Here is a 21,902-nt window from a genome sequence, read left to right on the forward strand (position 1 = left end):
AGTCATATGGGTGATAAGGCGATCGAGATACGGGATTTACATGTATTAATAGTTGTATAATCACACTCTGTCCTGCCTGGGGGTTGGGATGGCATGTTCCTCCCTTCTCCCTTGTTGTTTACCTGCAATAATAAACTATCAATCAATCAATCAAGTATGTCATGTTAATTTCAGCCATTGTCAGGTTTAATTGATAAGGATGCAGCCTACAGATATTATTTTTGCAAACATATAACGGGAAAAACGATGCAATGGGTTAACAATGTAGAGTGACTGATTGATTGATATATTGGTGAGGTATTTATTTCTGAAGACGTGTCAATTAATGCAAAGAAGTCAAGATTGTGAGGCCTTCATATACCTTTCTATTTTTTACGGGCATGATAGCAAAGACGACGTAAGGTATTCATATAGTGATTGATTAATTGATAAGTTAAAATTATTGTTGATTTTCACAGCTAAGGAGAAGGAAGGAGCATGTCACTCTTTCCCCCAGGCAGTACATAGTGTAGGTAGTATACAGAATAGGATGATATAAAACTATTGTGTGTCGTGGTAAGATAGTTATTTGTATATACATGTGATAACAACGCAAGGAAGTCAAAACCGAAGCTCCGGACGCGGCCTTCAGATGGCGGAACGCTTCAGACAGGTGAGCCGCGCGCCGCGTACCTGGTCAAAATAATCCCCATTCAGTGCTCATGTGGCAGGGGAGGTGCAAGTGTGGGTAGTTTCATGCTTATTCTCTTCCTAATAACCTAAAACAGTCTTGGTGGGGCTAATAAACACGTCAGATAAAGTTTGTAGATTGCCCAGTCACGTATAATCTTCTGTCAAATTAAGTGTATTTACTGTAATTAGGTGGCAGGGGAGGTGCAAGTGTGAGTAGTTTCATGCTTATTCTCTTCCTAATAACCTAAAACAGTCTTGGTGGGGCTTATAAACACGTCATAAAGTTTGCAGATTAAATGCCCCGTCACGTATACGTATTTCATTTTTACGATAATTTAATGTCAAATGAAGTGTATTTACTGTAATTAGCGACGTGTTTCTGTTTTGGATTGTACAGTAAAGGCTATCGTGTTATTCGTAAGGATCGAAGGACAAATTATAATAGTTTGGGTAAGTTAACAACAGGCGCCTCAATCGTCTGCTGGGAATCTTAAAGGAATACCATAGATGACGTAATGATAGGGGCCGTAAGGGAATCCAACACTCCAGGGCCATCAGTGTCATCATCAGCCATCCCCTCTCTCTCTCTCTCTCTCTTTTAATTTAATCTCCCCTCCTGACATTTACGATTTCTGTGTTGTAGCTATACTTACATAATCTTATCAGTTTTAATTCACACATGATAAACCTATATACCTATGTCAACTTATTTTTTATTCATTATTCGTCATTAGCATATATTTTGTCTTTTAATCCATATAAATAAGAAAGAACTTGTCATCCACCTTATAATATTTCTAGGCTGCCATATTCTATAGTCCTACGTATAATATGACCTGCCAACGCAATTTCCTCGTTCCTAATCATTAAAATATATCTCCAACCTTAATTTCCATTGACGATTACTTCATCTACCATACAGAATCTAAAATAACTTGCTATATACCTCCCTTCCCCGTTGTTGTATGTAGGCCTACCTACAACAATTAATAAACTATCAATCAATCAATGCCTTAATATTTATTCTTGGGTTGCCACTGCTCTCATTCCTACACATACATTTATAACATTCCCGACGCCCACGCATTAATAAAACACCTCTAATCTTTCTTCTGTTAACGAAAACTAAAGAAAAAAACGAAAAAATATAACATAATTAACCCACCCACACATCCATATCGAACTATTCCCACTGGTCTCATTCCTGTACATACATATATAACATTCCCAACGCCCTTGCATTAAAAAAAAACACCCCTAACCTTTCCTCTGTTAACGAAAACTAAAGAAAAAAACGAGAAAAAATAACATAACCCACCCACACAAAGCCTATTATAAGGTATCGAACTCCCTCCATTCACAGCGGGTCGTCAGCAATGTTACCAGATTGTCGTACTTAGCTTCTTATGTTTTCCGATTCCCGACCCCAAAACTGTCTCCTCCACTCCAATAACTACATTTATTTATAGTTACCGTTGAAAGGTTTAATTATTAGTGTCTCTTTGCTATAGTTAAGTGTCTAAAAACGGTAAATACAATGGTGGATACGATAATCTGGTAAGGAGGGTCGTCAGTCGTCACTCGTCAGTCAGCGGGTCGGTCAGTCAGTCAGTCAGCAGGTGGGCGGGCGGCTGGCAGGTGGGCGGGAGGGTGCTGAGAGCCTGCTGAGTTACCACTTGTCTCCCCAACCACATCTTCCTTACCTTTGAACCTTCCTGAGCCCAACATGAACATAGGAGAGGTGAGAACGCTAATCCACCCTTTATTCCAGACATTGGCACTCATCAATGGCACTCTGCTGCATTGCGGACGTGTCACTTAATTGTCCTTTTTCCGTATATCATGAAAAAAAGGATTGTTATTGGGTTGGAGGGATTTATTTGGGGTGTTTTGTTGTGTAGGGGTGATGGGGAAGGGGTGGGATGGGTATGGGTTATGGAAATGGGTGTTTGTGTGTTCGTGTGTCCATCTGTCTTGACTCGCTTGAATACTCCTGGGAATTTGTGACTCCTTGTGTGTGTGTGTGTGTGAGGCCGTTTTCTGACTGTTACACACACACACACACACACACACACACACACACACATATATGGGTTAGTTTCATATAATAGTTTGACATTAGCTTCTACCTTCCTTTACAGAATGTTAACTGTGTGTGTATGTGTGTGTCCTTGTCTGACATGATATTTCACACACACACACACACACACACACACACACACACACACACACACACACACACACACACATGGGTTAGTTTTATATAATAGTTTGACATTAGCTTCTACCTTCCTTTACAGAATGTTAACTGTGTGTGTATGTGTGTGTGTGTGTGTCCTTGTCTGACATGATATTTCACACACACACACACACAACACACACACACACACACACACACACACACATATATGGGTTAGTTTTATATAATAGTTTGACATTAGCTTCTACCTTCCTTTACAGAATGTTAACTGTGTGTGTATGTGTCTGTGTGTGTGTCCTTGTCTGGCATGATATTTCACACACACACACACACACACACACACACACACACACATACACACACACACTAAGAGAGGAACCTTCTAGCAGGAATACTAGAGGACATAGTAAAAAGTTGAGGAAGGGAAGATGCTCAAGAGACATAAAGAAATATAGCTTCCCACAAAGAAATATAGAGGTTTGGAACAGATTAAGTGAAGAAATAGTATCGGTGAAGAGTGTGCAAAGTTTCAAGGAAAAGTTGGATAATTATAGATACGGAGACGGGACCACATGAGCGTAAGTCCAGGCCCTGTAAAATTACAACTAGGTAAATACACACACACATACATGGGTTAGTTTTATATAATAGTTTGACATTAGCTTCTACCTTCCTTTACAGAATGTTAACTGTGTGTGTATGTGTCTGTGTGTGTGTGTGTGTGTGTGTGCGTGTGTGTGTCCTTGTCTGGCATGATATTTCACACACACACACACACACACACACACACAACACACACACACACACACACACATACACACATACATGGGTTAGTTTTATATAATAGTTTGACATTAGCTTCTTCCTTCCTTTACAGAATGTTAACTGTGTGTATGTGTCTGTGTGTGTGTGTGTGTGTGTGTGTGATTGTCTGGCATGATATTTCACACACACACACACACACACACACACACACACACACACACATTCAGTTTCCCATATAGAAGTACTGATGCCTAGAATGAATGAAAAGAAATGTGCAGAGATGATAAGAGATTACACACACACACACACACACACACACACACACACACACACACACACACACACACACACACACACACACACACACACATTTAGTGTACCATATAGAAGTACTGATGCTTGGAATGAATGAAAATAGATATGCAGACTTGATAAGATATTACACACACACAAACACACATTTAGTTTCCCATATAGAAGTACTGATGCTTGGAATGAATGAAAATAGATATGCAGACATGATAAGAGATTAGAGATACACACACACACACACACACACACACAGACACACATACACACACACACACTCACATTATTTTAGTGCCTCCTACTTTCCCACAAGCCCCCATCCCTGATACATTTTCTTTCTCAGTGTGTTCATTATGCAAAGGCCTTGGTTCACAAAGTTTCACTCCCTCACAGACTTTCCATGACCTGAATATGTTCTTACCACAGCCATTTACCAACTAGTAAAAGTGATGGTCAACTGTTATGAATCACAGCATAGTAACACCATAGAGTTTATTAAGGACTATTACCATTACCAAAGTGCTATGTTAACAGTTTCTTTCAATAGGGTAGAGTTTACTTGAACAGCTGTATGTGATCTGTGTCAGCTGTTTATGGTATGGTAGTCATCAGTTCAGGACTAACACACACATTTATTTTAATTGTACTGTTGATGCAAGAGCAATAACTTTATGGATAATCTTATAAACTCCTTATATAAATGTTTCATAGTGTTCAGACAATATTGATGCTATTTTTGTCACGACTAACAGTGACTAGTCAAATAAGGTTGCTTAGTAAGGCTTTTATGTCTTCAAAATGCATGTCATGAAATTGGTGATGACACTCCTTGGGATTTTTTTTTCTCTTAACCCAGTAGCAGTGACAGGCCAAATTTGTGGCTTTACCATGTACCAGCGACGGGCCAGATTTTTGCCATGATATAAACCCCCAAAAATAGATAATGCATAAACTGATCACAAATGCATTGATATATATTATGAAATGGTTTGTGTGAGTGATGATTTTTTCTCATTTTTCTTGCTTTGAGGGGCCATTAAGAAATATGATCCCCGCAGGTACCGGGTTAAGTCTCAGGGTTTAGAGCAGCTGGTCATGATCCCCAGCCTGCCTAGTGAAGTTACTTACTCACTGGACACTGCCACACACATGTACACCAAGGAGATATTTATTCTTTTACTCCTTATTATTAGGTATTACGCATTCTATTTCAGTTCATTTTCATAAGTAAATAAGCAAAACACATTAGACATATATGAAAGTTTTGTAAGGTAAAATGTAAAGACTTCTATTCCTTTAACCTTCGAAACTTGTGACCTCTTGAAAGTCATAAAGTATCATAATTGCTGAGGAAGACACATATCTTGTTATCCATGCCCCTATATCAAATTCTGCTTCCTTCCTAAGTAGGCTAATGATTTGACCTCTCGTTTGGCCACTCATTACTTTTGTCTTTTAGGGAACAACAATTACCATTTTTTTTACACCTTTTTTTTGTTGCCCTTGAGCTGTTTCTTTAGCTGAAAAAAAAATTATAGTATAGGGGGCAATGGCTACCCTTTAACTTTCCCTTCCAGAACATTGCTCAGTGATAATTTACCTTTATTGTGTGGTCATGTGGAGACTTTTGGGGGTAGGGTAAATACGTATGATGCATACCAAATGTATTGTTTATTTGCTTACACACTAAACAATTTCAAAGTACCGTACACTTAAATCAGAATGAAGGATGTGTTGCCCTTTGTTCATATTTTCATGTTTATTACTCCCTGTTTGAGTAAGAACTTTTGCCAATTATATATACTCAACATTCTTAAGGTCACCAAGATCACAGAGAAAGATTTGTTACCCTTTATTCATATTCTCATGTCTGTATTACTTCCTATATGCGTAAGAACTTTTGCAGGTTAGGGGAATAGATAACACTCAAAATTTTCCCGTGTCAGCCCAGCGAGGGTGCCACATGGCCCTGCTGAGCCTGGATGTTATTTGCAGCCGGTGACTTTGTATGGAATATCTAAAGCCCTGAGGTAGGGTGTTGCTCGGTCGCCATGAAGAATGAACGCCAGGAAGAAGAGCGTAGATTGGAGGTTAGTTAGGTCCTCTCCACCACCACCACCACCACCACCTCCCTCACTATAGCCTGCGGTGGCCGTGCGTGGTGGTCTGTCTGTGCATGATGATAAGCCGGCCCTCTGTGTTGCACTTCTCCATGCATCTAAGGAACATACCAGGACGTGATACATTTAGATACATCCTCAACTAGTGTCATGTGTATATATTTCTCCTGTATGTATAGCCTTTAGCTCTCAGGCCTTCACTAGCATAGTTATGTATGTTATAGAATGAGTCTCTCGCACAGGTGAGGTCAAGGGGTTACGAGGGAGAGCCGGGATGAGTGTGACAGTTCCCCACAAGTCAGGATCTTGAGATGAGGGAGTGTGTTCATCCTGCTGCAAGACTTCCATCTCATCCTGTGCTGTGTTCAGGCTCCTTGCATGACCTTGTTGCCTCAGCACTGGCCGCTGCCTCAAGTTCTTGACGCAGTGTTGCTGTCTGTTGAACCCGTGTAGGCTCTGTTGGCCAATTTGTATGCAACTTTCCAATAAGGTATCAGGAAAAAAAATGACTATCAAAGTTTTTATATATGACAATTATTTAATTTTTATGCCTATCAGGAAAAAAATGATTATCAAAGTTTTTATATATGGCAATTATTTCATTTTTAAGCCTCTGCTCAATTATCCATATCTTTTTTCCTGAAATAAACACTAATTGGAATGGTGTTAACAACCTGGGAAACATACTCTACATTCTTCTCTTTGAGCATTCTTCTGGTTATGTTTAAGTACTATGGACATGACATTTCAATTCACAGTGCTGCACTAAGCTCTGGACTTGAGTTACTGAGCAGTGTTGCACTCAAGTGAAAGGCATTGGCATGTTTGTTTCTCCTGTTTTCATGACTCATAGGTCAAGGTCATTGTAAGGCCAGCTAATGATCACTGTGGATGACCTATAAGGAACTTGAAAAGATATATTAGTACAGTTGTGAGTGTGTACATTGGCACAGTTACATTTAGGTGCACTGAGTATAAATGTTTGAAAGCTCTGGACAGCCATCAGGGAATAGCATCACCTAGTTATACAGAATCCTGCAGTGACAGATGTGTTTTGTGCCCTGGATCAAAGATATTGCTGGATTCACTCTGATAGACACTGGCTACTTTTTTTTTTTTTTTCTTATCTCAGGCTATAACGCCGGTAGAATTTCTTCAGGGGCCTAGCTGGTGGTCGGCCCATGCCTGTTATGGTGCAGGCAATTTTTACTGTGGCGCCAGTTATGCTTGCCTCATGCTGCCCCCCGGAACTCATTTTTGATTCACTTGGACAGTTTCTTCTAGAGTCTGGGTTGATGGGTGGTCTTCAGGGGACAACATGTGGGTAGTCTTAGGCCACTCGGCAGTGACTAAACCATAAATGTTGAATTAAAACAGCTAAATATTGAGTAGGCTTTGTCATAAGGGAATTTATCTACAAAGGAAGCTATTAGACTGCAAATACAGGGAAATCTGCAAAAGAAGCTCGGTAATCAGGAGATATAATGAAATCAAGTGCCCATAGTTTCACAAGCAGCAAAATATCAAATGAAAGTAAGATTTTCAGTACATGTGATGACATAATACAGTATCATAAAAAGGGATAGGCCATGAAAACTTTAGTAATTAGTTTCTATATAATACATAGAATAAAGTGCAGGATGAAGTATGTATGTGTTTTGTTCAGATGTTGCTATGACCTTAAAGATTGATATTCTCAGAGACAGAAGGTCAGGTTCTGTGTGACTTATTCATCCAGCACCTAGATATGTATTGATCCTTGAAGAAGAGGTGTATGGTGTGGAACAAGGATATGCTGGGAGGATGTGGCAAGATGTTGTGTTTGCAGTTGGTTGTCACTTATGGACTGGAACATTACACCATTATGTGGGTTCCAAACAAATGTTTCATCTGGAGGAGAGGTATAAGGGGCAGTTATTTTTTATAGTTTGCATATTCCAGGGAGAACAGGATATAAGTAGCAAGGGAAAGCAACCCTCAGCGCACCAAACACAAGGTCACTTTTCCCTTGCATATTGTTTCCTGTTCTTCCAGCGATGTGCAGTCTGCCTCTCCTTGTGCAAACTAGAAAAAAATGGCTTTGTCCCTCACGCCCTCTCTCCTTCAGCTGCCTCAAACGCCCTCCTAGGAAGTGTTGAGTCAAGGGAGAATGTTCCTACGGCACCAGCATGGAGTGTTTGCCTTGCTGAATTGTCTCACTGCAACAATACACAGTCGTCCCTCAAATAGTACGGTTTCCAATAGTTCGGTTTTGGTTTTATGTGGATTTTCTAGGAAGATATTTTTAGGATTTTTGAATTTCCCATTGAGCAGGAAATTTAAAAATCCTTAAGAGATCTTCTATGACAATCCGTATAAAATCGAAACCGAACCATTGGAAACTGTACTATTTGAGGGATAACTGTACTTCTGTTTAGTTATCCTCATCAAGCTTGCTTACAGAATCCATCATCTTGTATAGCATTACTGTTATATAAGTACAAATGCATTATGGAAATTACTCTTCTTTGCAGTTTGTTTTACGTTTTATTAGCTTAAGCAGTTCTGATCACATTCCTCTAGAAGTCTAATGCACTGTTGCTCACTTATTAGCTAACCTAGGCATAGATTATTTTCATAGACATTAGCGTTAGTTGGTAAGAGTTAGCAAGTCAACCCGAGGCTTAGATGAGAAAAACCTTGAATGTAGCAAAGGTTTTAATTGTGAATGAACATAACTAGTGACTTTAATGTACAGTGACATCCCTTGAAAAAAAAAAAAAAAAAAAAAAAAGAAGACATTACTATATATCTCTAGTGCTTGCATACAGACAAGTCTTTTGCTGTATCTTTTCTTTTTTCAATACATACCACAAGGGCTTCATCTTATGCTGTTTGCCTGGCCCTCATCCATCCAGTAAACTAACATCCCCTCACTAACTTCTCAACCTTATCTTTATTTTCTTATCAATCTCGCCGTTACTTTCTTCAATACATACCACAAGGGCTTCATCTTATGCTGTTCTGCCTGGCCCTCATACGTCTATTAAACTAACATCCCCTCACTAACTTCTCAACCTTATCTTTATTTTCTTACCAGTCTTGCCGTTACTTTCTTCAATACAAACTACAACGGCTTCATCTTATGCTGTTTGCCTGGCTGTCATCCGTCCAGTAAACTAACATTCACAAAGTTCACAGCTTACTCCATTCCCTGCCAGGTGAGAGTAGCGGATGATCGGGACTTTGAGCGGCTGAAGAAGCTTTGCGACTGTCCCGATGGATGGTCAATGGCCTACGAGAACCCTCCCACCCGCGTGTACACTCGACCCACCAAGAACTCCACCTTCCACATGATCAAGGTATTAGATTCTCTCAGATCAGTGTTCTCAGATGCTCACACCTCTCACATCAACTGTTTCCTAAGGCCGAAAAGAAGATTAATCAGGTATTCGTGTGTGTTGTTTTAGGTTCATGGTGCAGAAGAAGGGTTAAACTATCACAGGGGTCATAAAACTACCCCTGGAAATGGCCACAACCCCTACGGAAACCTTTTCAATTATATGTGTTTGGTCGCTGAAATGTTTAAGAATATGTCCCTCAGCTCTCTAGCTAAAGGTTTAATAATACTACAGGGTCATAAAACTACCCCTGGAAATGGCCACAGCTCCCAAGGAAAGCCATGTAAAATATATATACTTGGTCATTGAAATGTTTAATATGTCCCTCATCCCTCTAGTGTCAAAGGCTTAATACTACAAACACACTAGACCATGAGAAAGAAATGTCCCAGTCTTTCCCTTGTTTAAGCTGCATCATGTCCTCAGGTCTGCACGGTGTATGAGGACATTGACGCCTATGTGCTGTACGATGTCCTGCACGACCCCCACTACCGCCAGATCTGGGACAAGCACATGATTCACTCGGTCGATGTTGGCTACCTCAACCCCAACAACGACGTCTCATACTATGCAAGTAAGTCCTATCACGGCTCCATGTCATCACCCTCATAAAATAATCGCCTAAGTCATTTTTCAGTGATATCCAGGTTTTTGTCTGTGTACATCAAATTTCCATCATGTGACGCCCATTTTTGTATAGTAGCCTTGGTCATTCAGGGTTTGAGTCTTCTAGAATTGGCCTCTTCATTTCTGCCAAACTCTTAACCCAAATGAGATAATGACAGTTATTTTCTGATTTCCTGAAAAGTAGAAAATAATGACTTAGGTGGTTTGTTTACGAAGGTGACGATATGTACCTGTTGGTTGCATGGTGTTGTCGGTGAAATGAATGGATGTAGAGTTGTCTTTCCTCCTCCTCCTCCTCCTCCTCCTCATTTATATTGATGTAAAGGTTATTTGTGAAAAGCACTGTGACTTTTGTTTCCTTACTGCTCAGGAATCTTATTTATAAGAAACTATCATATGTACAAGATTTTTAATATATCACAGTGTGCCCTCAAAATCTATAAGAGTGCAAGTGTCACCACATTCAAGGCAGAGGTTTTGCCAGTAACATGTTCCATCAAGTCTTCTGTCTTATGAGGCTGCTCAGCACTTGAGGCATTGTGATCATCAACAGGATCCAAAACTGCAGTACAAAACAGTAACTCTTGGGATATACAGACGAGCTTCACTTTAATAGCAGTTTTGCTTTTAACAAGTGGTACGTTATGGTCACGTGACTCTAAAGGGCTCATGGCAAATTTGATTTATGCTTATCTGTCCCATGATGAATGACACGATGATTCTCCCTCTTCTTATTTCTCATCTGCTAAATAATGCTTACTACTGAAGTTTCTGAGCAGTGAAAGAATATTTTACATAGGACCAGTGAGGAGGGTGTGCTGGACCCCCAGGTGGATTAAAAACAAGACCATTATAAAGGCAGATGAACTCATGTTTTTCAGAGTCATTGGCCATCCAGTCCCAGCTAGGGGTGAAATAGTGGGTGGTAAACCTCATAGCCCCCTGCTGCCTTATAGGGTTTGCCTTTTTCGTTCAGGCAAAGGCTAGGGCCACCACTTAAAATAGGTGGTTGGGTTAGCAAGGGCATGCACCCAGAAAATCTTGTGCCAAAAACTGAAAATGGCTCGATTTACAAGCCATAAAACGTCCAACCACTCAGGAAAAGTGAAAACGGACCTTAAATGAAATGATGATGATGATGAGTCTTATTCTTTTTCCCTCCCCTCCAGTCTCCTGTCCGGCACCCCTTAAGAACCGAGACTTCGTGCTGCAGCGGTCATGGCTGGACACCGGGCGGGAGCTGTACGTGTTGAACCACTCTGTGTTCCACCACAAGTACCCGCCACAGAAGGGCTTCGTGCGGGGCCTGTCACACCTCACAGGTCAGTCTATGAGTTAGAGGTTGAAAAAAGCTCAAATGTACTGGCCCAATGACTGGACAGGTTACCATAAATAGCTGTATGAGCTGATCCAATTTGAAGGATTGTGCGATTTTACTATAGTTGTGTGACCATTCTCATTTATTTTTTCCAGTCCTAGGGCAGGTCTTATTTATTTTTTCACTCGTGGAACCTTCATGTAAGCAAATCACCCTGCAGATACAGCAGTCTGGCTACCTTGTGTTCTTCATTTCATTCTGTTCTCTCTTGTAGACTTTGAGGTACAGGTAACTCGATTTACGCGAGTATTGTGTCCTGAAGAGGTCGCGTAAATAAAAAACAATGTAAATCAAACAAGAGGTGGGTTTCTATCGAAAAAAAATATTCACTTCATTCAGTGGGGGGAGAGAGAGAGAGAGAGAGAGAGAGAGAGAGAGAGAGAATATCCATATCACCGAGATATCCACTCAGGCACTCAGTGTTGTATTGTTGAGTAGCGTGGGTACTGTATTGTTGTTCATGTAGCGCGCAGGAAGAACTGAGCTCAACTGTGTGGCCGCGGCACCATGTGAGTCCAGTTGCGTGAGACATCTGGTGGCCACTCCATAAAATATCGCAGAGTAAGTTTAAAAAACGTGTAAATTAAAAATTTATTTGGATTTTGGACCCCGCGTTATTTCAAAAACACGTAAATCGAGAGTTACCTGTACATCATTTTGGCTTTGTTTGTGAGTTGTGGAAGGTTTCTGCCCATCCCCTTGGCATATAAATGACAAGATACATCCTCCATATTCCACCACTTATAAGAGGCCATAGTCATTGTATATAGTGCAAAAAGTTAGAGTTGGGGAATTGGAGCCTATATACTTATTATTTTTGCTCATGACATTAGCCAGAATGGTCACTTGACTTTTTTTCTAACTCTCCACCTTGCCTCTGCAGGAGATGAGGTCAGTAATGACAGTGGTGGCTTACAAGGACTAACTATAAACAGGTCTCTTGTTTGGTGTGTGTAATACTATGTTGATAGTTTGGAATGTTGGTCAGTGTTGATTTTTCCCGAGGGTTGTCCTCACCACAAGTATTCCCAGTGGATCTAGGTTGTTTGTGTGATGCTGGTAAAAAGATTTTCATAAACATTCCAGTGATAAAGTCAGAGCTGTGACTAAATAGCTTTTTTATATGTCTGCTATATTCAGTGCCATCCCTTCATAACTTTGCCTCCTAATAAACTAGAACTTTATACTTAAAGGTTTAGTTTTTACTAACATAAGTAATAAGAAGCATTTTATGTAGCTAAACAAATGTGTATTATTTTTTTCATATGAATTCTTATTTAGTACAGTATATGTATATGTAACAGTTGTAACAAGGTAGCTTTGTTTTAGAAGTACAAATTCTTAATGTAGCAGTAAAGCTAGACCTCTTTGTGTTGCTATTCTGAAACAGCTCACTTGGAACCTGTCATCTGAGAATTCTTGAATCACTCCTTTGCTTATTCTATTCACTGCCCAACTGTGCATCCAGCAACATACTAAATCAGTAACTCAGACTCACCAATCTACTCTTACAACACGAGTGGGCTTAACACAGAGTGCTCAGGATAACACTAACACTAAAATGAATGACCCCTTGCTGTGGTGACTCATTCAGGGCATTCTTTGTAGGGCATTGGTCTTAGGCATGTTTTCCTACAACAGTGTTAATGGTGCCAAAAATACAGGTCAAGACTGTCTCTTAGGGTTTTATTGTTATTCCAACTTTCTCCCTTCGTAGACCCTTAAGCTTGAGTCTGTCCTCTCTAGGCTACCTGATCCGCCCCCTGCCCTCTGGCGGCTGCTCCTTCAGCTACGTCTCTCACTGCGACCCCAGAGGGAAGTTGCCACCTTGGCTAGTCAACAAACTAACCCATGTCCTTGCTCCCAAGGTAATGGCTTCCTGATAGCCCCTGGCTGCCCTGTTTGCTTTCATTCTGGATGTTTTTTATACTAGAAAGTGTGCTTTTTCCTTTCCTGTTGCTTCTTTTTGTTTCTTTCTCCACAGTCCATTACATTGCACATATCTGTATTCAACTAGAGGGAATATTTGTACTGACAGGCTGATGTATAGGATTTGTATGGAAATCAAAACTGACATGTACTGTAACACAGATTTTTTATAGTCATATTTTCTTGAAGGAACATCAAAAAATACTCCTTTCATTTTCTGTCAAATGAACCAAAAGACAGTGAACTTGTCAGCAGAAAGAAAATTCCAGTTTGTTCTCTTTTCACTTTGCCGTCATTGCCTCACGTGCATGCTGCTTCCACTTACTGGATCTGCTTTTCTTTTGTCATGAGCCCTTTTTCTACTTGCTGACTGTTGTTCTGATTTTAGACTTAAATCAGCCCATTTAATTTATTATTATGTTTATTTATTTTTCCCTTTAAATACTTCTGATCTATTTCAATAAGTAGTTAAACTACCAACAACAATACCTAAGATTCTTCTGTCACATTTTGCTTGTATTATCTTCCTGGCATTTCTTTTAACACTAAACCATTAACTAACACAATATAGCTTCATGAGTAAAACCTTGAACACTATACAAGACTGCCAGAAAAACATGTATACTGTCTAATTGTCACGGCGCCATATGACTGCTGTTATTTCGGCGCCATGACTGTGTATCGCAATCGGTCAATCAGTTCTAGTAATCATATGTTCTCCCCCTCCTTGTCCTGCCCTGCCTGTGGTGTGACTGGGCTTGGTGCTTTCAGATGGTGAAGACCCTACATAAGGCCAGCATACAGTACCTCCCGTGGAAGTCTCACAACAACCCAAACTACAAGCCGTGGATTTATCCCGAGCAGATCAGCCTTCCAAGGATAGCATTCAATCAGGTGAGCTAACAGTGAGTTCAGATATTTTTAGTGGAGACAAATTTGAGTATCGTGACAAAGATCATCATCACCAACAGCATCCACTTATATGTTCAGGAGTGTGGTCATTGTCAGAAACACTGTACGGAAGTGGTGACTGTCCCAAGTCTTAACCCGGTAGCTGCAGGGATCATGTTTCTTACAGGCCCCTCCCTCTGAGCAAGAATAATGAGAAAAAATTCATCACTCACACAAACCATTTCATAATATATATCAAAGCATTTATTATCAGTTTATGCATCATGTATTTTGGGGGGTTTATATCATGGCAAACATTTGGCCTGTCGCTGATACACGGTACAGCCACAAATTTGGTCGCTGGTACATGGTAAAGCCACAAATTTGGTTGCTGGTACATGGTAAAGCCACAAATTTGGTTGCTGGTACATGATAAAGCCACAAATTTGGTTGCTGGTACATGGTAAAGCCACAAATTTGGTTGTTGGTACATGGTAAAGCCACAAATTTGGTTGCTGGTACATGGTAAAGCCACAAATTTGGCCCGTCACTGCTACCGGGTTAAGTCCCATCATTCGTGGTCAGGAGTCTCACACATGCCCATCCTCCCCATCTTTAATCATCATCATCACTAGTGCCATGAATACTCTCAACTTGCAGCAGCATATTTCTGTAACTTTTTTTTCTTCTTTTTTTCCTTTTCCTGTAAGTTTTTGTTTATCCGTTTCGTAGTTTACGCTTGACGTCCTTTTCTCCCTCCACAGTGCACGAAGAGCCCAGCTGATGATGTGGATGATCTCGTGGATGAGTCTCAAATCGATGAAAAGAGCTTGACCAACCACTTTTAGGCTAAGTATCACTAATGACAGTTCTGGCCTGTGATATTTTGATCCCAAAGGTTATGTTTGGGAAAGGCTGAAGCAGGAGCCTTTTTTCTTTTCTTCTTTTTCTTGTGACTTCTTAGGGATTACATTGCACCCTCTTGAGATGCAATCCCTATCCTCTTTGACCCTCTGAATATCCCCTTACTGTCGGCTCTTTAGGCTCCTCAGTGCTGTCGTAGGTAGGTTCCTCTGCCCCTGCCTGGTGTGCTGCAGGGGCTGTCTGGTGTAGGGTTAGGGGAAGGGTGTGCAGGGAATGGCACTAATCACAGCAGAAAGGTTATTTAAGTCTCTTGTTTGAAGTCGTGGTTTCAGAATCTCATTTAAGGTGGCTGTGGCAAATAGCTTCTTGCCTTTTGGTTCTCTGTTATTGATCTGAAGGCTGAGTTTTCACACATCTAAGTTCATTATGATTTAGATTCATGTAGGTTGATGTTGGATGCAATCTTCTTAGTTAATTTTAACATCGTAATATTTACTTTGGACACAAGGATTGTTATGTTCACTTACAGTTTTGTTGATTAGTGTTTATTTGTAGGAAATTAATACTAATATGCAAAATGCCCATGCAAAAAGTAAGATACTGTAATGTCATTATGCTTAGGTATTTTAAAGTATTGGGACGGTAATATTATTCTCCGATATGCCTTATCCTTCGTCTTAACCGGCATTTAAGTAAGGAAGGAAATGTCATGATGCAGATTTAGTAATAGGGGTGATATGCAACTTGTGAGTGATGCGGATTTATTTCATCAATTGCTACGAATATCTTTTTAGTAACTTATTGCATGTACATAGTTTGTTGCGGCCTGTGTTGCTGCGACTTGTTCTCGTTGGTTTGGGATGCACCCATGACACAGGCACCGGCGCCGCAGCGGGCACGGGCTGTATAGTGACGCGTAGCACCAAGTAGACCCCAAGCATGTGGAAAGAGTACCTAAACACTGTTACACTATTAACTTAAAGACTCTGTGATGACGCAATCATGTCCTTAGAAAAAAATAGAACAGCCTTTTAATCTTCAAAATGTATCCCCTCTGAAAGACATACTTAAGTAGACGTAAGCATTAGCCTACGTACCAAAAAAAAAATTTCAGTAATGAGGATGTAAGTCAAATAACTTATTGTATGTTTCCGATATTCACAAACAAATTACTTGAAGGACGATTACAAAAAAACGTTAGCATAGTCAGGTCTTTGCCAGATTTATTCCGTAATTGTAATACGTATACTACTGAGGAGAGAGTTAAGTCTAGCACATCCGGTAGCTGTTTTAAGCCATTTCATGATTAAAAACATATTTATTGTAGTTTAGATTGGTGGTATAGAATAATGGTCAACTGATGAAAGATTTATGGAAAGTTAGCTCGTAGATGAACGATTTTCAGAATCTGGAAGTGACAGTCGCTGAAGATCGTGAACGGGAAAGATTATACACTCAAGAAACATTTGTGGGAAAAAACAGTTTAGTAAAATGTGAGTGAAGCAAACCACCTAAAGGTAGAAATAGTTCAGCTGAATCATTAAATACAGATATCCAGGATAAGTACTATTTCATATATAGATGATAATGAAAGAAATGCACATTATCTTCCTGGAAGCTAAGCGTATCTTATAATGGAAGATAATAAGGAACTAGCTTGAAAATAAAATCCAAGAATATGTGTTATTAAGGCCAACAGTAGACTGGGACATATGAAAATGTTAGGAAAGGTGAACTTGCATGAAGTGAGTCTAATACAAATCTTTATTCTCTTTGTTATATTACCTAAGGAAAGAAGTGCATTAATACATACTAGAGCTGTACTAATGATGCAGAATGCTGTGCTAGATAGAGGTCAGGCAGTGGATCTGTCCGAGGCAATGAGTGTGTAAGTCGATGAAACTCAGAACTTCCCAAAGGGTTGACGCTTCTCTTGCAGGCTGCCTCCTCACCTCCACCTTCTCATGTTTTACACCTGCTTTCTTTCTTACGCCTTCGAAGCTGTGTCAACTCGCTCCTTCATTCTTGTGCATCATATAGATTAAAAAGTGTCACTGTAGGAAGTTTGCTTTGTTAATTTATCACCATTTGAAGTATCTATATTTTCTTTATAGCTTTTCAAGATCCTTGTGGAAAATAGGGGAAATTCTAAGCATAGATTTCATAATTTGTACTTACCATATCAAGTTACATACATGCATGAATTAAACCCTGCAGGCCTTTTGTAGCTCCATGGGTATGAAATTAGTTATTCTGGCTGTGAATGTAAGATACCCAACAGACTTATTTCTAGTATACACAAAATTGATTTAGTATTAGACGGACTGTACAAGAATAAATGATGGAACTATAATAATCTAGCCTGACTGAGAGAATATGTCAACAGGTCAGCTAATGCATACATCATGTTGAATGCATCTCAAATATCATATCATACAGTTTTACAAGCTTGCTTTGTAGTTATCTTCATTAGCATGCTAGTACTTTGTGTGCCTTCTTTTGGGGAGTTTTGCTTCTTATGGAGGACTTACATAAACTCATAGAACTCACAAATTTGCCTGCCACCTATATTTAGGAACAAGTATTTAACATTCTCATTTAGAACAAATATCATACTTTTGGTAGCATAGAATGCAGCTACTTTTGTACTGCATTCTGCTGGCACAAGGGCAGGTTTGCATGAATATTCTGGTTATAAAGTCAAATGTTAACAGCATCCTCAAACACTGTCAGGAAGGGCCTGTGGTGGATGTGTTGAACCCAGGCACTTGCAGGGTGAGGAGCTGGGCTACACTGCACAGTGTCTGGCAGCTCATAGCAGATTGTTTGTTGTACAAGGGAAAGAAACGGCAAAGCAAATTTTTCTATTCAGTAATTTGAAAATATTTTGTTTAGAGAAAAAAGCATGAACAAAAATAACAGTATTATTTATCCATTACTGAATCTACACAGAGGGAAGCAAGTTGTCCTGAGTACTTCCCCACAACACTCAGCGCTTTGTTGTAGACACACACACACTGAGGGAAGACTTCCCTGCTCTAGGGCACTTAGTCAATGCATTTTTATAACAGCTTGAAGGTGAGCAGAATCATACGGGTTTTTTAGACGATATGTGATAAATTTCTGTATGTGACTCGATAGGTTGATGATGATCATCCTGAAACTATTAGGACAATACTAGACTTTTATAAGGGTAAGGGGAAAGTCCTGAACTTTTCCCCATGTCTTATTGTATTAAGCAGGCAAACATTGCAACTACAAGATATTTTCTCATAATCCAAGACTTTCATATTGTATCTGCCTTACTGTCTGGGGAGAGAGTTAATCTAAATGTATACTTAAATCTCAAATACCAATATTATTGTGAAAGGTTCCATCCAGTATAAACTGTTGATATTCACACTGAAGCCACTGTAATGTTGTTGCTGGTGTTGCTGCTACTGCCATCCAGCAGGCCTCTGAACCATGGTGCTGGGTTGGTGCTGGGGGTGAGGGAAGATGCTGGGAGGTGTGAGGTGACTGGTACTGTTCCATGGTCAGAGAAATCGGGAAGCTATGGCAGCATAACGGTGGTGTTTGATTTTAAATCGTCTAAGATTCACATTTTTCTCAGCTGTCACTACTTAATGCAAGCATCTTTTGTGTCTAAATGTGGTAACTGATGAAAACAAGGCAAGAGCCTGATGATTATTATTCAAGCCTAGTGGTTGTTTTTACAGATCAGGAATTTCTACATGTACAAGGTTTTATCTGTAAGGCCACACTAGTTGTTCATCCACCTGTGCACAGTATTGTTCCATTATTACATAGAGTTTACAGATTCAGAATATCTGATTGTTAAAGCTCCAGTTCAGAAAATAATTGTTGTTGGATAGCCATGTTTCATTAAACTTTTCATCACTAATGTCACCATCACCCAAGATGCTGAACAACATGTTAATATGAACACCACACACATGAATAGTTCCAGGTGCATACTACTGAGTTTTGACTTACAATAATGTTATGTACATGTTATCTGTTACCTGTCACATGAGCAAGGATGGAGTCCCAGTGGTCTGGAATGTGCAGTGTAGTGATGAGTGTAGCGGAAGGGTGAGTGAGTGTGGGGGCGATGCATGCAGACTGTGCAAGAGTCTTTCAGATTTTTATATGAAACATAGATAGAAAAAAATATCCTCATAATAGCATAACTAGACAAAGGTTTTTGAAAGTTCCAAACTTAAAAGTAGTCTTCATCAGAGCCTTTCCAGGGGTGACCAGACCAGCCACAGGGCATGCTGTGCACACATGTATGCCCAGCAGTGCATACTTCAACCCACACTGTGCATGAAAGCAAACTTAAAAAATGGCACCAAACTTAAATGTGTCCTGATTATTACTTAATCATAATTATAGATAATATTTAAATTGCATGCCCATCTCAGAAACCTTAAGAGAGAGCCTTCTGCCAGGGCCCAGGACTGAAGGCAAGGGTAGCAGGCTTCCCCCTCCCACGGCCACTATGCAGGTGACCTGTACCTGATCCTGTGTGAAGCTCATGTGGACCAGAGCTGATTATTGGCTTCATACTCAAGACAGAGTGTTGCCCCTTACACATTTGATTCTTTTTTGCAAAGTCTGCTCATTTGATATACAGCATCACAGTATATGACATGACAGGTTGTTGTTTCTTGCCAAATTTGCCTCATTCATGAATCTTCCATAGCAGTGTACACACACAGCTCTGTAGGACTTCTCTTACCATGTAGAATATGATACATAATTTACCTGCTATATATTATAGTTGTTTCACTAGTCATTGTCAATCTAGAAATTTTTAACTTCATGTTGCCCATTTTTAACATGTTTGTTATTAGTTAAGGGATTATTATTGTTAACAACATTTAGTGGGGCTGATGAAAGGGAGACATGTTTTCTGAAATGAGAATGTGAGGAGTGAAATATTCCTCATATTAGACAAGCTGGTGACGGTAGAGGAAGCACAAGGTGTAATCGCAGTGTATTGTGTTCAAAGGGAATAACTCTGCTATTGTAGTCACTGTGTTCAGTTTCATATGCAGAATTTTTAAAATATATGTATGTATGTACAAAATTTGCAGATAATATTATGGTTATCAGAAAGCCACATTTAACTTGCTGTCATAAATTTTGTAAGTGTTCATTCCATTAGTGAACACGTTGTTCCACAAAACTGCACACACGTATTGCAGTTAATCTCAAGTCATTATAACCATGCAAAAATGATTCATTCAACAATTAGTCATACTTTTATCTAACTTTATGAGCCACCAAACTTGATTTTTAATCCTTTATATAATGGATGAATTTGGTCAGTTTAGGTTTGAGGAATGGCATCATAGCGAGGGAGGTGCTGGTGTGTGGTACAGTGTTACGAGTTCTTCTGTACACTTTTAGCTGTGTTCCGGAGTCATAGCAAGAGACTGGACCAGGCTTCCTCAACATGACAAATACATACTACCGTTTTTTGAACACGTTGAGTCATTTAAGGTTTTTGGTGATTAAATATATAAACCAGCAAGGGCATTTTTTTTCCCCTTGCAAGTGCACTGTGGTTGAAAAATCAATGAATACGCAGATTGCCTAGAAGAACTCACTTGCCTTGTTAAAAAAAATGCTGTCAGTCATGATTTGTTCAACTCTTACTTTTACCAACTTTAAAATTATCACATTACTATTTAGTGTGATAAGACCCATCCATTATCAGTAATTGGACTAAGAAAGCAATTACGAATTATATCTCAAAACGAGAGTATTATCAAAGACGAATACATCATGAAAGATAGATTTAGAAAGGTATAACTTCCTTTTCTCGACTTGACTACTGTCCTATTTACTGTGAAAAGACCAACTTGTGCAAGACTGGAGAGTAATAGCCGAAAATTCATTAAGATAGATTTGCTAAGAAAAAAATCCAGCTGGCTCATTATAAACTCCCTTCTCATAACATTCATATTTAGCGTGGGACCAATCCGTTATGAATATATGGTCCAAGGAAGCAAGGGACATATTACAAGGCAGAAAGGGACATAAAAAAACGAACACATTGAGAAAGAAATAGAAAGATAAGGCGTTACATAATCTCAAGGGCTAAGGGGAGGGCTGCCATGGGTGCTGGGGGCCTTCCAATCCTGCAGCATGTAAGCGAGGCAGGAACTAAGGGAGGAAGGCAGGGTGGGACTCGGAGGTTTTTGTGTGTATGTCAGGGAGAGAAAGAAGAGGAAAAAGGGGGAGAGAAGAGATGTATATGATAGGAAGGAGTGCAAGGGAGATAATGAGGAGAGAGGGGAAGATAAATAGGAAGAAGGGAGAGAGAGGAGGAGAAAGAAGAGAAAAATGGGGGAAAGATAAATGGGAGAGAGGAGAGAAAGAAGAGGAAAGAGGGAGAGAAAGAGGAAAGAGGGAGAGAAAGAAGAGGAAAAAGGGAAGAAGAAAGAAGAGGTATAAGGGGAAGGGAGGATGGGAGGGAAGTTAATACGAAGAGGGAGAGAGAGAAAGAGGAGGAAAAAAAGGGGGATAGAGGAGGAGGGAAGTTATAATGCGAAGAGGGAGAGAGAGAAGAGGAAAAAAAGGGAGAGGAGAGATGACTGGGAGGAGTTTCTGGGTGGTTCAAGGTTGCGGTGACGTAAGGGTAGGTAGTAGGGGAGGGAAGGGAGGTAAAGGGAGACAAAAATAGAGAGCTAGTAGGGGAGGAAGGAGGGAGGGGAGGGAGACGAAAGAGATCTATACCCACATGCAAATACACC

At 39.9% G+C, this 21,902-nt stretch overlaps 1 protein-coding gene across 3 annotated transcripts; it reads left to right on the plus strand.

The window, feature by feature from the left end:
- Positions 1-2,245: 2,245 nt before the first annotated feature.
- On the plus strand, positions 2,246-20,677 carry LOC126989825 (START domain-containing protein 10-like). 3 transcript variants are annotated; one of them, XM_050848448.1, is made up of 8 exons: positions 2,251-2,413; positions 5,893-6,036; positions 9,267-9,407; positions 9,873-10,020; positions 11,243-11,395; positions 13,198-13,319; positions 14,152-14,274; positions 15,036-20,677. In XM_050848448.1, exons 2-8 carry the CDS (start codon positions 5,998-6,000, stop codon positions 15,117-15,119), a joined length of 810 nt encoding a protein of 269 aa, XP_050704405.1. In that variant the 5' UTR covers positions 2,251-2,413; positions 5,893-5,997; the 3' UTR covers positions 15,120-20,677. The 3 variants fall into 3 exon arrangements, with proteins under 3 accessions (XP_050704407.1, XP_050704405.1, XP_050704406.1); XM_050848449.1 differs by having other exon boundaries at positions 2,267-2,413; positions 5,942-6,036; XM_050848450.1 differs by lacking the exon at positions 5,893-6,036 and having other exon boundaries at positions 2,246-2,413.
- Positions 20,678-21,902: the final 1,225 nt, after the last annotated feature.

The sequence above is a fragment of the Eriocheir sinensis genome, unplaced genomic scaffold (assembly GCF_024679095.1).
Source record: "Eriocheir sinensis breed Jianghai 21 unplaced genomic scaffold, ASM2467909v1 Scaffold1317, whole genome shotgun sequence".
Taxonomy (NCBI): Eukaryota; Metazoa; Arthropoda; class Malacostraca; order Decapoda; family Varunidae; genus Eriocheir; species Eriocheir sinensis.

What these genes read in the sequence shown, in the direction of transcription:
- LOC126989825 (XM_050848448.1), top strand. Translation starts at nt 5,998, where the DNA reads ATGAAGAATGAACGCCAGGAAGAAGAGCGTAGATTGGAG. An exon ending in AAGAAGAGCGTAGATTGGAG is followed by an intron (nt 6,037 to 9,266) that starts GTTAGTTAGGTC and finishes ATTCCCTGCCAG; the next exon opens with GTGAGAGTAGCGGATGATCG. An exon ending in CCCATGTCCTTGCTCCCAAG is followed by an intron (nt 13,320 to 14,151) that starts GTAATGGCTTCC and finishes TGGTGCTTTCAG; the next exon opens with ATGGTGAAGACCCTACATAA.